This window comes from Ciconia boyciana, chromosome 24, assembly GCF_034638445.1.
Source record: "Ciconia boyciana chromosome 24, ASM3463844v1, whole genome shotgun sequence".
Classification (NCBI taxonomy): domain Eukaryota; kingdom Metazoa; phylum Chordata; class Aves; order Ciconiiformes; family Ciconiidae; genus Ciconia; species Ciconia boyciana.
Genome location: NC_132957.1, coordinates 726,818 through 740,709, shown reverse-complemented (window position 1 = coordinate 740,709; position 13,892 = coordinate 726,818). Strand labels below are relative to the sequence as shown.

Sequence of the window (13,892 nt, the reverse complement as noted above, 5' to 3'; positions counted from 1 at the left end):
TGGCCCACGCAGGGACGTGGGGACACGGTGGGTATGGGGCTGTCCCAGCAAAGCCCCAGTTTGTGGCTGTCATCGGGTCCGAAGCGGGAAGATTTTCTGGGGAAACATCTCATTTTGGTGGGGGAAGGTTGGCGCTCGCCTAGCTTCCCCAGGGACCCAGGGCACCCCAGGACACCCTGGGGACCCGGGACACCCACTCGTCCAGGGCCAAGGCCCCATCTCTCGCTGTCCCTGCCGTGCTTCAGCAACTCAAAGCCACCGTGGGCTCAGCCATCTCCACCGGAGCTGTGCTGGCCCTTGCTGCCACCGTGAGGGTGCCGGTGATGCTGGCTGTGCCCCGAGCCCTTGCAGGCGGGCAGGCAGGGTCCCCCTGGGGCTGCAGAGCCACGCCGGGGACCCCCGGGGACGTGGCACCTCGCCACCGCCACCCTGCTCCCACCTGGCAGGAACCGCCAGCAAGGGGTAAACCGGCTTTGGCGCAGCCCACTGCCCCCCGCCATGGGGACCCCAGGGCTCCCGGCTGGCCCTGGCCCCTCGCCGGCCCCGGCCCCTCACCAGCCCCGTCTGGGGGCCACGGGGGTCCCGCAGCCGCCCACCCTCCCGCTGGCACAATTACGGCAGCTTTGTGCCACCAACATGTGGCCGGGCGGGCGCTGCTGGGGAGCAATTAGGGCAGGTGGGCGGCGGGCGCAGCCCCCGAGGGATGGCCGAGCAGATGCCCCTTGACAGGCCGCCGAGGACGTGGCACAGCACAGCGCCGGTCCCAGCCCGCAGCCGGGGCCGCATCAGGTCACCCGTGCCTGGATCCCACCCCAGCCCCGCACGCAACAGCCCGAGGGAGCCGGGCGGGAGGGTGCCCGGGGACGATGCTCCCGCATCCCCTGGAGCTCCTTCCCAGCAGAGGCTCTGCAGCCCCAGCGCACTAACGAGCAGCACCGTTAATGAGTGGCACGGCGGGCAGGGCCCCGGCAGCGTCCGACTCCAGCATGCGGCAGCCGTTCAGCTTATCTCTTTACTCACGATACAACCGTCTTCTCAGTGCCGGCGCATCTACCAGCACAACCGGCATCGCACCCCGATGCAGCTAAAAAAATCCCCCCCAAGTACTCCCTATGAAACTAGAGCTTTTCTGTTCGGTTTTGTTTAAATCTGCAGCATTAAAAAAAAATTAATAATAATGGGAAGGGGAAGGGGTGTGGGGAAAGGAGGTATCCAACCAGGGGTGGTGGGTGGCCTGGTGGCACGGTCGGATGCCTGAGCCTCAGCCAGATCCTCAGCCCAGGCCAGTGCCCCGGCAAGGTGGAGGGGCCACGGGCGGCTGCGGGGGTGGTCCCCCGCGGCAGGGTCCTGCCAGCACCCCAGCTCGCTCTCCTGCCACCGACGGTGCCGGCTCAGCAGGGGGAAGATGCAGCCTGGCATCCCTGCCCTGCGCCGGCTTTGGTCCTGCTGACCATCCCGCCGTCACCCCCCTCGCCCGCCCTGAGGCCAAGCTGATGCCAGGGGCAGGAGCCAGGGGCCGGCGAGGCCAGAGCGTTCATCAAATGGGCTGCCAGGTCTTGTCAATGGTCTGAATGTGCTCCTTGGCTTTCATGCGGAGCGAGGCGATGCTGGAGCTCCTCTGGTCCACCTCCTCCAGCGGGTACTTGTCCACAAAGGTGGTGCTGCACTGGTAGGGCGTGGGGGCCATGGGCTGCATGCCCTGCGCCATCGGCGGGGGGGTGTTGAGGAAGGAGTGCCCGCCATAGGGGGGCTGCAGGGCCTGGGGGGCTCCCATGAAGCCGGGGATGCTGTGCACCGTGGTGGCGCTGGAGATGGGGGACGTCAGCCACGGGTCGAGCGGGAGGGAGTTGCTCATGGGCCCCACATTGGGCGTCATGGGGGGCCGGTTGAAGGAGAGCACGGGGGTGTCGTGGAGCTTCATGGAGCTGGCCTCCATCTTCTCCTGCCGCCTCCACTTGGCTCGTCGGTTCTGGAACCAGACCTGCGAGGGGAGAGCCAGGGTGAGCCCCACCGTGCCCAGCCGGTCCCTCGCAGCGTGTCCCACGTGCTGTGCCCTGTGTGGGGTGCCCCGTGCAGGGTGTCCCACGTGCTGTGCCCTGTGTGGGGTGCCCTGTTGTGCTGTATCCCACGTGGGGTGCCCCACGCAGGGTGCTCCACACGGGGTGCTCCGAGTGGGGTGTCCCATATGGGGTATCCCATCCCACGTGGGGTGCCCTGTGTATGGGTCTCACGTGGGGTGCCCTACAGAGTGCTAGGAATGCCCAGCACACCGTGCACCTCTCCCAAACCTCTCCCGCAAACCCCTGAGACTGAGGGCATCTCCGAGGTGTGGAAGCCGAGACGTGTCTCCACACAGCCCCTGCCCTTGCTTCTCCACAGGAATGTGCATCCCGGCCCCGCAGACACCCATACAATCCTTGGTATAATGTTATCTGGCCTTCAAAAGCCCCTCGGTAAAAGCTTTTAGAAGCCAAAATGCCACGGTTGCACCAAAACCCAGGGGGAATGAGAAGGACCAGCAAGCTGAGGCCAGCAGTGATGTCTCGCCCCATGGGAGCTGCCCGTTAGAGCGCTGGCCCCCGTGTCCCCAGAGCCCCCAGCAGCATGGGGCATGGGCCGTCTGCCGCACGATGCAAAGCGGGAGTAAAGATGAACGGCTGGGCTGAGAAGGGAATGTCTCCCATGGGCTGGTCACAGTTGTTGGTGGACACTGGGCTATACTGGTGCAAACCTCATGTCCAAAGAAGAGCAAGGAAGCTGGGGAAGGGTCTGGAGCACGTGTCTGATGGGGAGCGGCTGAGGGACCTGGGGTTGTTTAGCCTGGAGAAGAGGAGGCTGAGGGGAGACCTTCTTGCTCTCTACAACCACCTGAAAGGAGGCTGTAGCGAGGTGGGTGTTGGTCTCTTCTCCCAAGTAACAAGTGATAGGGCGAGAGGAGACAGCCTCAAGTTGTGCCAGGGGAGGTTTAGACTGGCTATTAGGAAAAATGTCTTCAGTGAAAGGGTTGTCAAGCACTGGCGCAGGCTGCCCAGGGAAGTGGTGGAGTCGCCATCCCCGGAGGGATTGAAAAGACGTGTCGATGTGGTGCTTAGGGATGTGCTTTAGTGGTGGACTTGGCAGTGTTAGGTTAACGGTTGGCCTTGATGATCTTAAAGGTCTCTTCCAACCTAAATGATTCTATGGTTCTATGAAACTGGTCATGTCTCAGAGAGCTCGGCAGAGGTGTCCCTACGGTCTGGACCCCTCCCAGAACAAGGCTGTGTTGTCTTGGACTGGGGCTGAGGCCTGGGAAACTCGGTTCATTTGTAAGGGGGTTACTGCCTTGCTTCGCAGTGGGTTTGTCACTCCTTTGACTCCCTGTCCCTCTCCCTCGCCCCAGTCTTGCCCTGTCAATCCCAGGGGTGGGGGGGCACAGACTGGAAGGACCCCAGGCTCTTCCCCAGGCTGCGCCTCCCCCAGGCAGAGCCTTCTCCTGCAGCCCAGGGAGCGAAACCTCCCCAGCCCCGCCGCCCCCAGAACTGCCCAGAACAAGCCTAAAACCCCCAAATCCGTGAGGATCTTGTGCTTTCCCAGCCCTGAAGACCTGGAAGTGGTCACGAGCGGCTGAGGTTTGGCTGCTTTCCTGTGGGATCAGCTGGAGGGATGGGAGCAGCCACTGCCAGCAGGGGAAAAAAAACCCAAACCCCTAAAAACCATCTCCCTGCCCAAAGAGAGCCTCTGGCGCATGGGCTGAACTGGGACCTCGTGGGGGAACAAGGCTCAGCCATTAAATCCCCTCTCCGGTTTTGGCAGGAGCAGCCGGCTCGGCGGAGATGCCACTCCAGCCTCGAGCGATAGGGAAACTGAGGCACAGAGCGAGGTGGCGGCAGTGGAGCTGGGAGCAGAGCAAAGCTCTCCAGTGCCGGGGTGGTCCCTCTGCCACCGCCCAGGGCACAGCTCCAGGGTGCCGGGGCCGCTGCGCATCCTCCCTACCTGCACGCGGACCTCCGGCAGGTTGACCTTCATGGCCAGCTCCTCGCGGCTGTAGACGTCGGGGTAGTGGGACTTCTCGAAGGCGCGCTCCAGCTCGTGCAGCTGGTAGGTGGTGAAGGTGGTGCGGTTCCTCCGGTGCTTCTTCTTGGGCTGCTCCTCCTCGGCAGCAGCTGGCGGGGTGCCCTCACTGTCCCCCGGCTTCCGCAGCTCGCCCAGGTCCCCCTCACACTTATTCAGGAACATGGCGGTGCCTGCAAGGGGACCACGGGGGTTAGCCAGGGCACGGGGACACGGGACCCCCCCATGCAACCCCAGGCTGGGGACGGGTGGACAAGTGGACGGACAGATGGGAGGATGGGGCGGCCCCAGAAACAGGTTATGCAAAGACGTAATCCTCTCTTCTGCCGCAGCGTTATCCCAGGGCTGCGGCATCCCGGGGACTGTCCTGGGGTCCCGGGGACGGTGCCCTGGGCACCCCGCGCTTGGCTCCGTGGTAAGATGCAACCAGGCCAACGCACCCACCCGAAACTAAAAGTCCAATTTCACCTAAAGCCGAGGATTTTATGAAAGCTCCGCCACTGAGAGCCGACCCGACCTCCCCCCTGCCCTGGCGTGGAAGGGACCAAGCCCGGGTCAGCTCCCTCCTTCCAGCCCAGCTCTTCTCTTCCAGCCTCTCTTCCCCATGGGCTACGAGCCTGGCCCCAAACTGCTGGAGGACCCGATGTTGGTCCCGAAACATGGCAGGAGCCACCCGGCACTGTCCCTGGGCTAAATAAACTTTTTTCTGCATGTTTATAAGCATTTTCAACCCTGCAACGTTTCATCTTTAAGCTTTTTATCCGGCATCTGAAATCTTCCTGCAGTATTTGTTGGGATTAAGGGTCCCTTTCTACCACGAGGATGTAGGCAAACATGGAAATGGGGCAGAAAGCCGTAATCCTGGGGCACTTCTGCCGAGGGGAAGGAGCTGCATTGCCCAGACCCACCGGCAAAAATTCGGCTAACGCCCAAATGGGTGTGGGGAGGGAGAGGGAAGGTCGGCTAATTCTGGGAGGGAATAAATGGGGGTCCCGAGAGGGCGGCATGCAGGGGGTGGGTGTCGGGTGCTGCTCAGGCTGCGCGCGTGTGGGGTGTCTGTGCGCGGCGTGCGTGGTGAGTGCCTGCGCGCAGTGGGCGGCGCGGGTGCGAGCAGTACGTCTGCAGCAGGCGCGTGTCTGTGTGGGTACGGGGATGAGCGCAGCGTGGGGCCCACCCGCGTGGGCAGGTGTGGGGTGCCGGGGTGCGCGCAGGGGCGCGCCCGGCGGGGAGCGGGAGAGGGCGCGTGCAGTGGGCTGAGCGTGGGGTGGAACGTGTGAAGCGTGGGTGCGCGTGTGCAAGGCAGTTTGTGCCGCATGCCCACCGCGTGCAGTGCACGCAGCGCGGGTGCAGTGTGCGGTGCCCGGGGTGCGGCGTCTGTGTGCCGTGCGTGCAGCGTGCACAACTCAACCTCTGCACCTGCGGGGCACAGCGTATGTGCGCAGTGCGTGCGCAGTGTGCGCAGCTCAGTGTGTGTGCAAGGAGCGCAGCGCGTGCAATGTGTGCAGGGCGTGCACAATGCATAGGCACAGCGTGAATCCGTGCACAGTATCTGTGGGGACGCAGTGCGTGCAGTGTGTGTGCAGCGTCTGCACCGAGCATACGGTGCCTTTGTGTGCAGTGCACACAGTGTGCAGCGGAGCCGGCTGCAGAGCGTGCAGTGCACGCGGTGCGTGCAGGTGTGCAGCATGTGCAGTGTCTATACGTGCAACACATCCAACGTGTGCAGCGCGTGCCCGGTGTCTGTCGGTGCTGTGCCCAGCGGCCCTGCAGTGTGCTCAGAGCACGCGCTCTGGGTGTGCGGCACGTGGAGGCTGTGCAGCATATGCAGTGTGGTGGGCGCAGCATGTATAACGTGCGGTGCATGCACAGGGGCCGTGCGTGCAGTGTGTGCAGTGCGCAGTGTTTGCAGCGTGTGTTGCAGGCCCAGCGTGTGCAGTGCACGCACAGGGGCTGTGTGCAGCGCGTGCCGTGCACGTGCAGCGCTGTGCATGCAGTGTGTGCGCGGTATCAGTGTGTGCGACGTCGGGAGCTGCCGGCCCCCCAAGACGCCCCATGGCCCCTCACGGGGTGTCCTGTAGCCCCAGGGCCTCTGGCCAGCTCCAGGCCCAGCCCTGCTGCTGCAGGGGGGATGCAGTCTTGGGGTGCCCCAGGAGGAGCCGCGAGCCGGGGCAGGGGTGCTGGGTGCTGCACCCTGGGGTGCCCCAAGGCAGGGGTGAGGGGGTGCAGGGGGGAGCAGGGGCCCCATTGTCACCGTGCGAGCGTCGCGGTGTGTCCGGGGGCTGGGGACACGGGGAGGGGATGGGGTCCCCCGCCGCCATCCCTCTCTCGCTCACCCGCTTCTCATTTGCGCAGCTCCACACCTGCAAGGAGAGGGGAGAGGGGGTGAGCACCCAGAGCCCCAGCCTGGGCCTGGACCCCCTGGCGGACCCAGCACCCCATCAGGGCCCCCTGGCTGCCTGCCCAGCCGTGTCGCACGGCCCCACGGGGCAACGGGGGGAGCTGGGGCTGGGGGGGGAATTAGGGGGAGCTGGGGCAATGGGGACGGGTGAGATGGGCACTGGGGGGGACGGGTGAGACAGGGCACTGGGTGGGGGGGGCTGGGGACAAGATGGGGCAAGCGGGAGGAGAGAAGAGGTGGGGCAATGGCGGGGGACAGGGACAAAGTGCGGTGATGGAGGTCAGGGCCAGGTCTGGGGGCAGCCCCCATCGTCCCCCCCCCCGGACCCTCTCTGAAAGCAAAGGAGGCCAAAAACCCCCGGGATGCAGAGCAAACCCTGGCGTGGGAGCAGGAATGAAGCAAAGAACAGCAAAATAACCAAGCAGGAGCCACCCGGCAGCAGGGCGGCAGCACCGGACCCTGCGGGATGGGGGGTGCAAGGGCCGGGCCCCCCCACACCCTCCCACCCCCCTCTGCCTCAGCCTGGCCAGGGTCATGGATGTCCCTGGGCGTGGAAGGGGGGACCCCGGCGGGGTCAGGCTGGGGGACGGCGGCACCAGCCACCCCCCGTGGTCCTCGTCCTCCAGGGAGCAAGGGGTCCTCGCCCCAGGAGCCCCGAGCCTTCACCGACGGCGTTTTGGGAATCCTGCCTAAAAACGGGCAGCGCTGAGTGGGTGCGGCGGGGAGAGCCACCTCCCTGCTCCCGTCGGACATTTTCCTGCAGCCACCGTCTTCCTGGTGGCAATTTTTGGGTTTAAGCCCTTAAGCTCTAAAACTGTGCTGGGAACCACAAGGACCAGAAGCCTCAGGAGGGTTTTTCTCCCCCGAGGGGAAAAATCTACTCGACGCCTCGACCCGTGGTTTTCCTGCGGGGGCTGCCAGCCGGGGGGAGGGGGCAGCTGTTATTAAAGACACCCGAAAAGGCAACAGAAACGGCATCGAGCCCTGGTTGAAGCCGGTAAAAAAAAGTCGCTTCCCTGGTGCCAGAAAGCAGCAAAGCATCAGCGAGGACAAGTGGCCTCCCCCGGCAGCGGGGGATGCAGGAGGGACAGCCCGGGGACAGCCCCGGCTTTCGCTGGGTCCCATTTTTTTGCCTTTGAAAGCCCGTCTGGGTGCCAGGATGCGGCCCCCCGGGCTCGAGCCGCCTGGGACGGGCTGTTTGCAGCAGCCGGCGCGGGCGGTGGGGAGCGTGGGTGGCTCCGGCCCTCCGGCCCCGGGCGTAAATCGGGGCGAGTGATGCTGACGGGCGCCCGGCACCGGCTCCCGAGCCCCCAGGGAAGGGTGCCAGCCCTGGCCCTGGCCCCGGGCGCACCCCGGGGACACCCGCTCCCTTTTTCAGCATCTTCCCCCGGCGCTTCCTCCCGAATCGGAATAAATCGGTGTTACCTGCTGGGCCCAACTCGGCTTTTCCAGGAGTATTTAACTTTGCCCGTCCCTCCTGGGAACCAAACAAGCGGCTCAACCTCACCAATCTCGCAGCTTTGGCAGCCAAAGTTGCCTCTAGTCTTCTTATTTGTCACAGAACCGCCGTGCTAAGGCTCGGGAGAATCTTTATTTAGTGTTGCAGATGTCACCAAGGCCCCGCAGATTGGAAATGAGTCCAAAGGATTAAGACGAGGTTATTAATTGGAGGCCTTCCCCTTTAAGAATGATTGACAGTTACTTTCTGGACAAGTAATTGCTCTAAATGTCCCCCCAGCGCGGGTCCGGGGGGGCGGCGGTGGACAAAGCCCCGAACTGCCTTCCCCACTCAGATTGTCTCCCCACAAAGGCGTCCTGCTGGAGTTTGCCTTGTAATCCCCTCATTACGGGCGAGGAAAAAGAATTAGAAACAGGGGGAGCGGAGAAGAAAGGCCGGGGAGATGGGGGAGGGGGGAGGATTTCCTTCGGCTGCGGAGGCTCTGCCCCGGGGATGGGGTCCGGGGCAGGCGCCCCAAGCCTCGGCGGGATGGGGCTGCTGCGGTGGTGGAGGCCGTCCCCCCAGATGGGGATGGCGAGCCCTGGAGGTGGCCCCAGTGACGGCGTGTGTGGCCCCACGGGCTCCCGGTGATGCTGCCTTGCAGAGCCCTGCCTGCGTGGGGACGGGGTGTGGGGACAGGTGTGACAGCCAGCCATGGGCACGGGGTGTGGGGACAGGGAGAGGGACCAGGCACGGGGTCCAGCTGTGAGGACAAAGTGTGGGCACCGGGTATGGGGTCTGGGGACCTGCTGTGGGGTCTGGGTGTGGGGACCAGGCGTGAGGACCAGGCACCCTGAACAGCCTTGGGGATCCGGCGTGGAGACCAGGCGTGGGGACAGCCAGGAGAGGAGGCATTGGGCACCGGCCATGAGACCAGGCGTGGGTACAAGCCATGGACGTGGGACTGGACATGGGGACCAGGCATGGGGACACCCTGTGGGGATCAGCTGCGGGGTCCAGCTGTGGGGACCATCCCTGGAGGCTGCCCATGGCCGTGGGGGTGTGGGGCAGAGGCAGCCGGGCCGGGGGGGCAGAAACACCGTCCCTCTCCTTCCCCCTCCTGCTGCTGCCCTCGGGACCCCAGCCCAGGGGACAACAGGAACATCACGATGGGGGTCCTGGGGTGCTCCGGGTGGGGAGTGCTTGGTGCTGCCTGGACCCCCCATCCCGCCGGGTGTGTTTTGCCCTTTTCTTTCTTCGCTCACTTTTACTTTCTTCCAGAAACCTCTTCCTGCCACCTGCAAATGCTGCTGCCCCCGGCCGCCGTCTCGGCTTCCTCCCACTCCCTTCCTCTCCTCGCCATGGTTCCCCTTTCAGATGGCAAATGTCACTGTGGGGTTTTTGGACCCCCCCAACCCCATGCCAGGTGGCTGCTGGCCCCATGCAGGTCCGTGGAGGTGCTGGCGGGACCCCACAGCCACCTCTGCACCCCAGTTTGGGCCCCGAGGCCATCCTGGCGTCCCTCCCACCGGGGCTGCGCAGCTTCACCCGCCCCGTCTGACGCCATGCTGCGGACAGCGTGGTGCTGTTTTGGGGGGATGGCATGCCACCACCCTGGGGACAGGCTGTCCCCACACCAGGGATGACGTGATATGCCTCTGGGGGCCACACAGCCCCTGGGGACACCCCCATGCCAGGCAGCGCTGCCAGGGCCCCCCCTGCAGCAGGGCTGTGCAGCAGGGTGCTGCCTTTGGGGGGGTTTGGGGACATCCCCAGGCGCAGGGACGACATGTGGGGCTGAGGATGCAAACGGGCACCTGGACTTGCTGCTCCCACTCCCCCGGGGCCAGCACTTGTGCCCATGCCGGCCACCGCAGCGGGCGCAGGAGCCAGGTCCCCTGCTCCAGTGGCCCTCGGCGGCTTCCCCCAGGGTGCCCCCACAGGCCCGGTGGGCGCAGGAAGGTGCTGCCGTGCCAGGACCCGTGGTCCCCGGCGCGCCGGGGCTGATTTTAGGAGGGGAGGGCTGCCCAGCTGCCCAGCTTTGGCGTTGCCCGCGGGCGGTGTGCGCGGTGCCAGCCCCGCTGACCGCCTTAAGGTGTTGGCTCACACGGGGGGGGAGGCCAGCAGGCTTATTTGCCAAATGATTATAATTGCCTTTTAGGAGCAGATAGCAAATTGATTTGCTTCCTCGTCCGAGGCCCGTAATCACTTCATCACTTTAAAATATTAATGCTATACTTCTTTGCTAGTTTCCCAATTACCCTAATTGAAGGCAAATTGGTTAAGAAGGTGCAATGCAGAGTATCAGGGGGTTTAGTTCACTCAAATGACAGTTTTAAACCTCCCTAATCCTATTAGCGGGCAAAGCTGCTAACGCTTAGAGACGCTGCGTCAGCTTACCGGGGCAGTGGGGCCGGAGGCGGGGGTCGGGGCGGGGGGCGGCCGGGGGCCACCGGCCTCACGTGACCAGCTCGGCCGAGGATTTATCACTTTTTTAGTTCATTAAGAGGCCTTGGGCCGGCGGGGAGGCGGCAGGGGTGACCCAAAAGGGTGCTGAGTGGGAGGCAGGTGGCAGCGTGGGGAGGGCGGGGGGGCAGGACGATTAGCCAAGGAGACCTGGCGGAGGGTCCTGACCTGAATCCCAGCCAGCGCTGGGAGCCCCCGTGCAGCCCCACTGGGAGCACTGGGAGCTGGGCTGCTCGTCAGGGCCGGATGGGGCCCCGGTGCGGAGCAGGGATGGAGGAGCCTGCCGTGACAGGGTGCGCTGGGGACCTTGGTGCCACTGGCCCAGCGGCTGGCACTTGGTGTCGAGCCCCAGCCCTGGGGAGAGTGGGGATGTGGGGTAGGAACAGGGCTGCGCTGTGTGCCACGGCTGCTGCCGCTCCATTGGGGACCTGGCCGGGGGACCAGTGGGGACATGGACGGCCCCATCCTGTGCAACACAGGTGTATTTTTGTGCCCGAATAGGAGGTTTTGCAAGTTCTGAAGAAATATTGGAGAGCAGGGATGGTAGTGACAGCAGGGATGGCAGGGATGGTGGGGACAGCAGGGACAGCGGGGATGGCAGGGACAGCGGAGCCACCAAACATGAGGAGGCTCCCAGGTGTCAAGCCCTGCTGTGCCTGTCACACGCTCCCCGGGATGCTCCAGCAGTCACCAGCCCCTTGGCCAGTACCTGGAGAGGTGGGTGCCCGGGGGAACTGAGCACCTCATGCACCCAGGGACCCTCTTGCTAGAGCTCCTGCAGCTTTGGGTGCTCCAGCCAGGGCAGCCGAGACCTGTAGCTCTTGTGACAGCGACGAGCTCCGTGGCACAACTCCCACCGGAGCTGCGCTGGATTCGGCTGCCCCCTCCCAGCTCCGCCACCGCAGCCGTGGGCAGCGCGGGGCAGGGCCGTCCCCGCAGGCCTTTCCGGAGCAGATGGCCTCGGCGTGGGGAGGACGGAGGCAGCTCAGCGCGTCCTTTCTTTCATGCAAACACAGCGTGATTCCCCGGTGGCTCCTGCTCTGGCAAGGAGGTGCCGTTGGGGCCAGCGCTGGCGGTACATTTTACAAGGGTTCAGCTAGCTTAGTCCTCGGGGACAGGCGACTCAGGCAGATTAGACCTCACTAAAATAGGCAGGTATTAGCGATCTCAGCAGCCCCCAGCCTTCCGGCGTGGCGGTGTTTAAGCCAGTGCTGCTGCCGAACGCCCGGAGCAGGGAGCAAGTCCCCGGAGGGGCCAGAGGCAGCCTGGCCCCAGCCAAAGGGACCCCTCGCTGCCTGCACTGGCAGGGGTTGCTCTGGGGGGGTTAAATGCTGCCACGCCCCTCCGCCAGTGCTGCCCCCAGGGGATGCCCCGGGGGGTACCGGGTCCCGCTGGCTCCCGTGCACCGCTGGGTGCGGCCGTGCTGGGGGGCTGCTGCAGAAGGGGGGGGACGGATCCGGCGGCTGAGCGTAACGGGCTGGGTGCTGGCTCGGGGGCACATGGAGCAGCCCTGTTGCGGCGGTGTCATCGTGTCCTCCCTCCCCCCCGCCCAGGACAGGGTTCGTGCGGACGAGGGGTACGGCAGGAAGACCAGACTGGTGCTGGCAGACGCCATGTTTATTGAGCCAAATGGCGTGCGAGGCCCTGGGGCTGGTTCCTGGGGGTGACGGATCAGGGACCACCGCCCACCCCATCCCGGGGCTCACACCAGGGGCACTGTGGGGAGGGGCTTGGCCAGCATGGCTGGAGGGGACCCAGGCATCCTGCATCCCAGCACCCACCCAGCGCACCCCAGAAAAGCAACAGGGAATGGTTTTGGGGAGGAAAACCAACCCACCCCCAGCGCATGTATTGGGACCCCCCTGTAACACCCACATCCCATCGCTCCCAGGGGAGCAGCAGGGGGGGGCAGGGGCTGAGCTCCAACGCTGCCGGTGTCACCCGCCGGCAGGGCGGGCAGCGACGCTACATCAGGGCGCACTTCTCCTTCACCTCGTCCACGCTGCCCAGCGCGCGGTCCCGCAGCGCCGGCAGGTCCACCTCCCGCAGCTTCGTCAGGAAGGCGAAGGCCCCCACACTGCCATCCTCCTCTTCCTCCTCCTCGCTGTGCACCATGGCGGCCAGCTCCTGCGGCAGCTCCACCGCGCCGCCAGCCACGTGCAGCTGAGCATCGTCCCGCTCATCCTGCACACGGGTGGGAGATGGCGTCGGGGTTGTGGGCAGACCCGGGCGCCCACCAGCCATCCGCCCAGACTGTCCGGTTCCAGATTTGGACGGCTGGACGCACACGTGGGCAGGCGGATGGTGCAGACGGAGACAGCGGCTGTTTGCTGCCCTCTTCAGGAATCATCTCCTGTCCCGGGGGAGGCCTGGCAGCCCCCCGGCCTGGGGCTGTTCCGGCAGATGGAGGGTCTGGGGGAAGACCCCCAAGGTCCCACCCTGGGCAGGCTGGTCCTTACCTGGGCCAGGTGGTACTTGTCCCGCAGATGCATCCGCACAGTGGCCCGTTCTGCCTTCCTCTGCGCAAAGGCCTTGTCCCGCTCGATCCTGCAGCAGCAGGCGCCGCTGTCACCCCCCACCTCACCAACCCCCCCCCCCGGCATCGCCCTGGTCCTCCGGCAGCAGCGTGGCTGTGCCAGCCCTGGGCCAGGGCTGGAGGAGAAGGGGATGCAAAGGGTTGCAGTGGGGATCTGGGGGCAGGGGCCACATCCTGCCCCTCCAGCCCCAGCAGAGATGCTCAGTGAAGGTGCCCGTTGGAGGGACTTGCTCCTCCCACGGCCCCTCAGCTCCCGGGTGCTGGGCCACCACGTCCCCACAGCACCCGGACCTGGGGAGATGGGACCTTAATCCAATCCCATGCTGGCCTCTGTCATCCCTCAGCTCCATGGGTGCTGACAACAGACACCCACCGCTCTGGGGCACTGACACCCGGGGGGGTGCCCCTTGTCACCTGCGGTGCACCAAACCACTGTCCCAGCCCTGTGCCAGCACCCACGGGGACCTCCTGTGCTGCAGGGAGAGGCACTGAAGGGCACCCGCTCTGCCCCTGTCCCTTGCCCAGGCTGCCTCCCTGTCCCTGTCCCACCCTGGGGACAGCCCACGGCGGATGGGACCCCGGTCCCGGTGCATGGGGGACCCCAATGACCCCCAGCCCCAGCAAAGCCTTACTTCTCCTCCAGCAGCTGCCGCTGGTACTCCTCAAACTCCTCGCGGGCCATGCCGTTGGGCAGCGTGGCCTCCTTGCCATCCTTGGGGGGCCCCTTGGGCGGCTCCTCCTCGCCCCCCTGAAAACTCTTCAGGGCTGCTGTGAAGAAGGCGGCCATGGGTGGGCAGCTGCGGCAGCCCGTGCCCCACGGTGCCCGCACCACCGGGTCCCCACCCAGGGCCGGCGCCTGCAAGGTCAGCGGGAGCGGCTGCCCCAGGGGCGCTGCGGATCAGGGGTGGATTAAGGCATTAGGAGGGGAAGCCACAGCCACCGGGGTGGAAAGACCTTCCTGTACCGCTCGCTGCACCCACGGGTGCCTGGGGGGGGATGGCAGT

At 65.4% G+C, this 13,892-nt stretch overlaps 2 protein-coding genes across 2 annotated transcripts; both read right to left on the bottom strand.

The window, feature by feature from the left end:
- Window positions 1-1,537: 1,537 nt before the first annotated feature.
- On the bottom strand, window positions 1,538-4,215 carry RAX2 (retina and anterior neural fold homeobox 2). The gene is made up of 2 exons (XM_072845652.1): window positions 3,973-4,215; window positions 1,538-1,981 (listed from the first exon to the last, which is right to left on the bottom strand). The coding sequence occupies exons 1-2, from the start codon at window positions 4,213-4,215 to the stop codon at window positions 1,538-1,540; spliced, it is 687 nt and encodes a 228-aa protein (XP_072701753.1).
- Window positions 4,216-12,317: 8,102 nt separating this feature from the next.
- Window positions 12,318-13,690, bottom strand: LOC140643601 (complexin-3-like). Its single transcript, XM_072845637.1, has 3 exons — window positions 13,521-13,690; window positions 12,812-12,899; window positions 12,318-12,536 (listed from the first exon to the last, which is right to left on the bottom strand). Exons 1-3 carry the CDS (start codon window positions 13,673-13,675, stop codon window positions 12,318-12,320), a joined length of 462 nt encoding a protein of 153 aa, XP_072701738.1. The 5' UTR covers window positions 13,676-13,690.
- Window positions 13,691-13,892: the final 202 nt, after the last annotated feature.

Coding starts and splice junctions, on each gene's coding strand:
- RAX2 (XM_072845652.1), bottom strand. CDS start 4,215: ATGTTCCTGAATAAGTGTGAGGGGGACCTGGGCGAGCTGCGGAAGCCG. Junction 1,982..3,972: donor TGCCGGAGGTCCGCGTGCAG/GTAGGGAGGATG, acceptor CTCCCCTCGCAG/GTCTGGTTCCAGAACCGACG.
- LOC140643601 (XM_072845637.1), bottom strand. CDS start 13,675: ATGGCCGCCTTCTTCACAGCAGCCCTGAAGAGTTTTCAGGGGGGCGAG. Junction 12,900..13,520: donor CGGCAGCTGCTGGAGGAGAA/GTAAGGCTTTGC, acceptor CTGCTGCTGCAG/GATCGAGCGGGACAAGGCCT. Junction 12,537..12,811: donor ACAAGTACCACCTGGCCCAG/GTAAGGACCAGC, acceptor ACCCGTGTGCAG/GATGAGCGGGACGATGCTCA.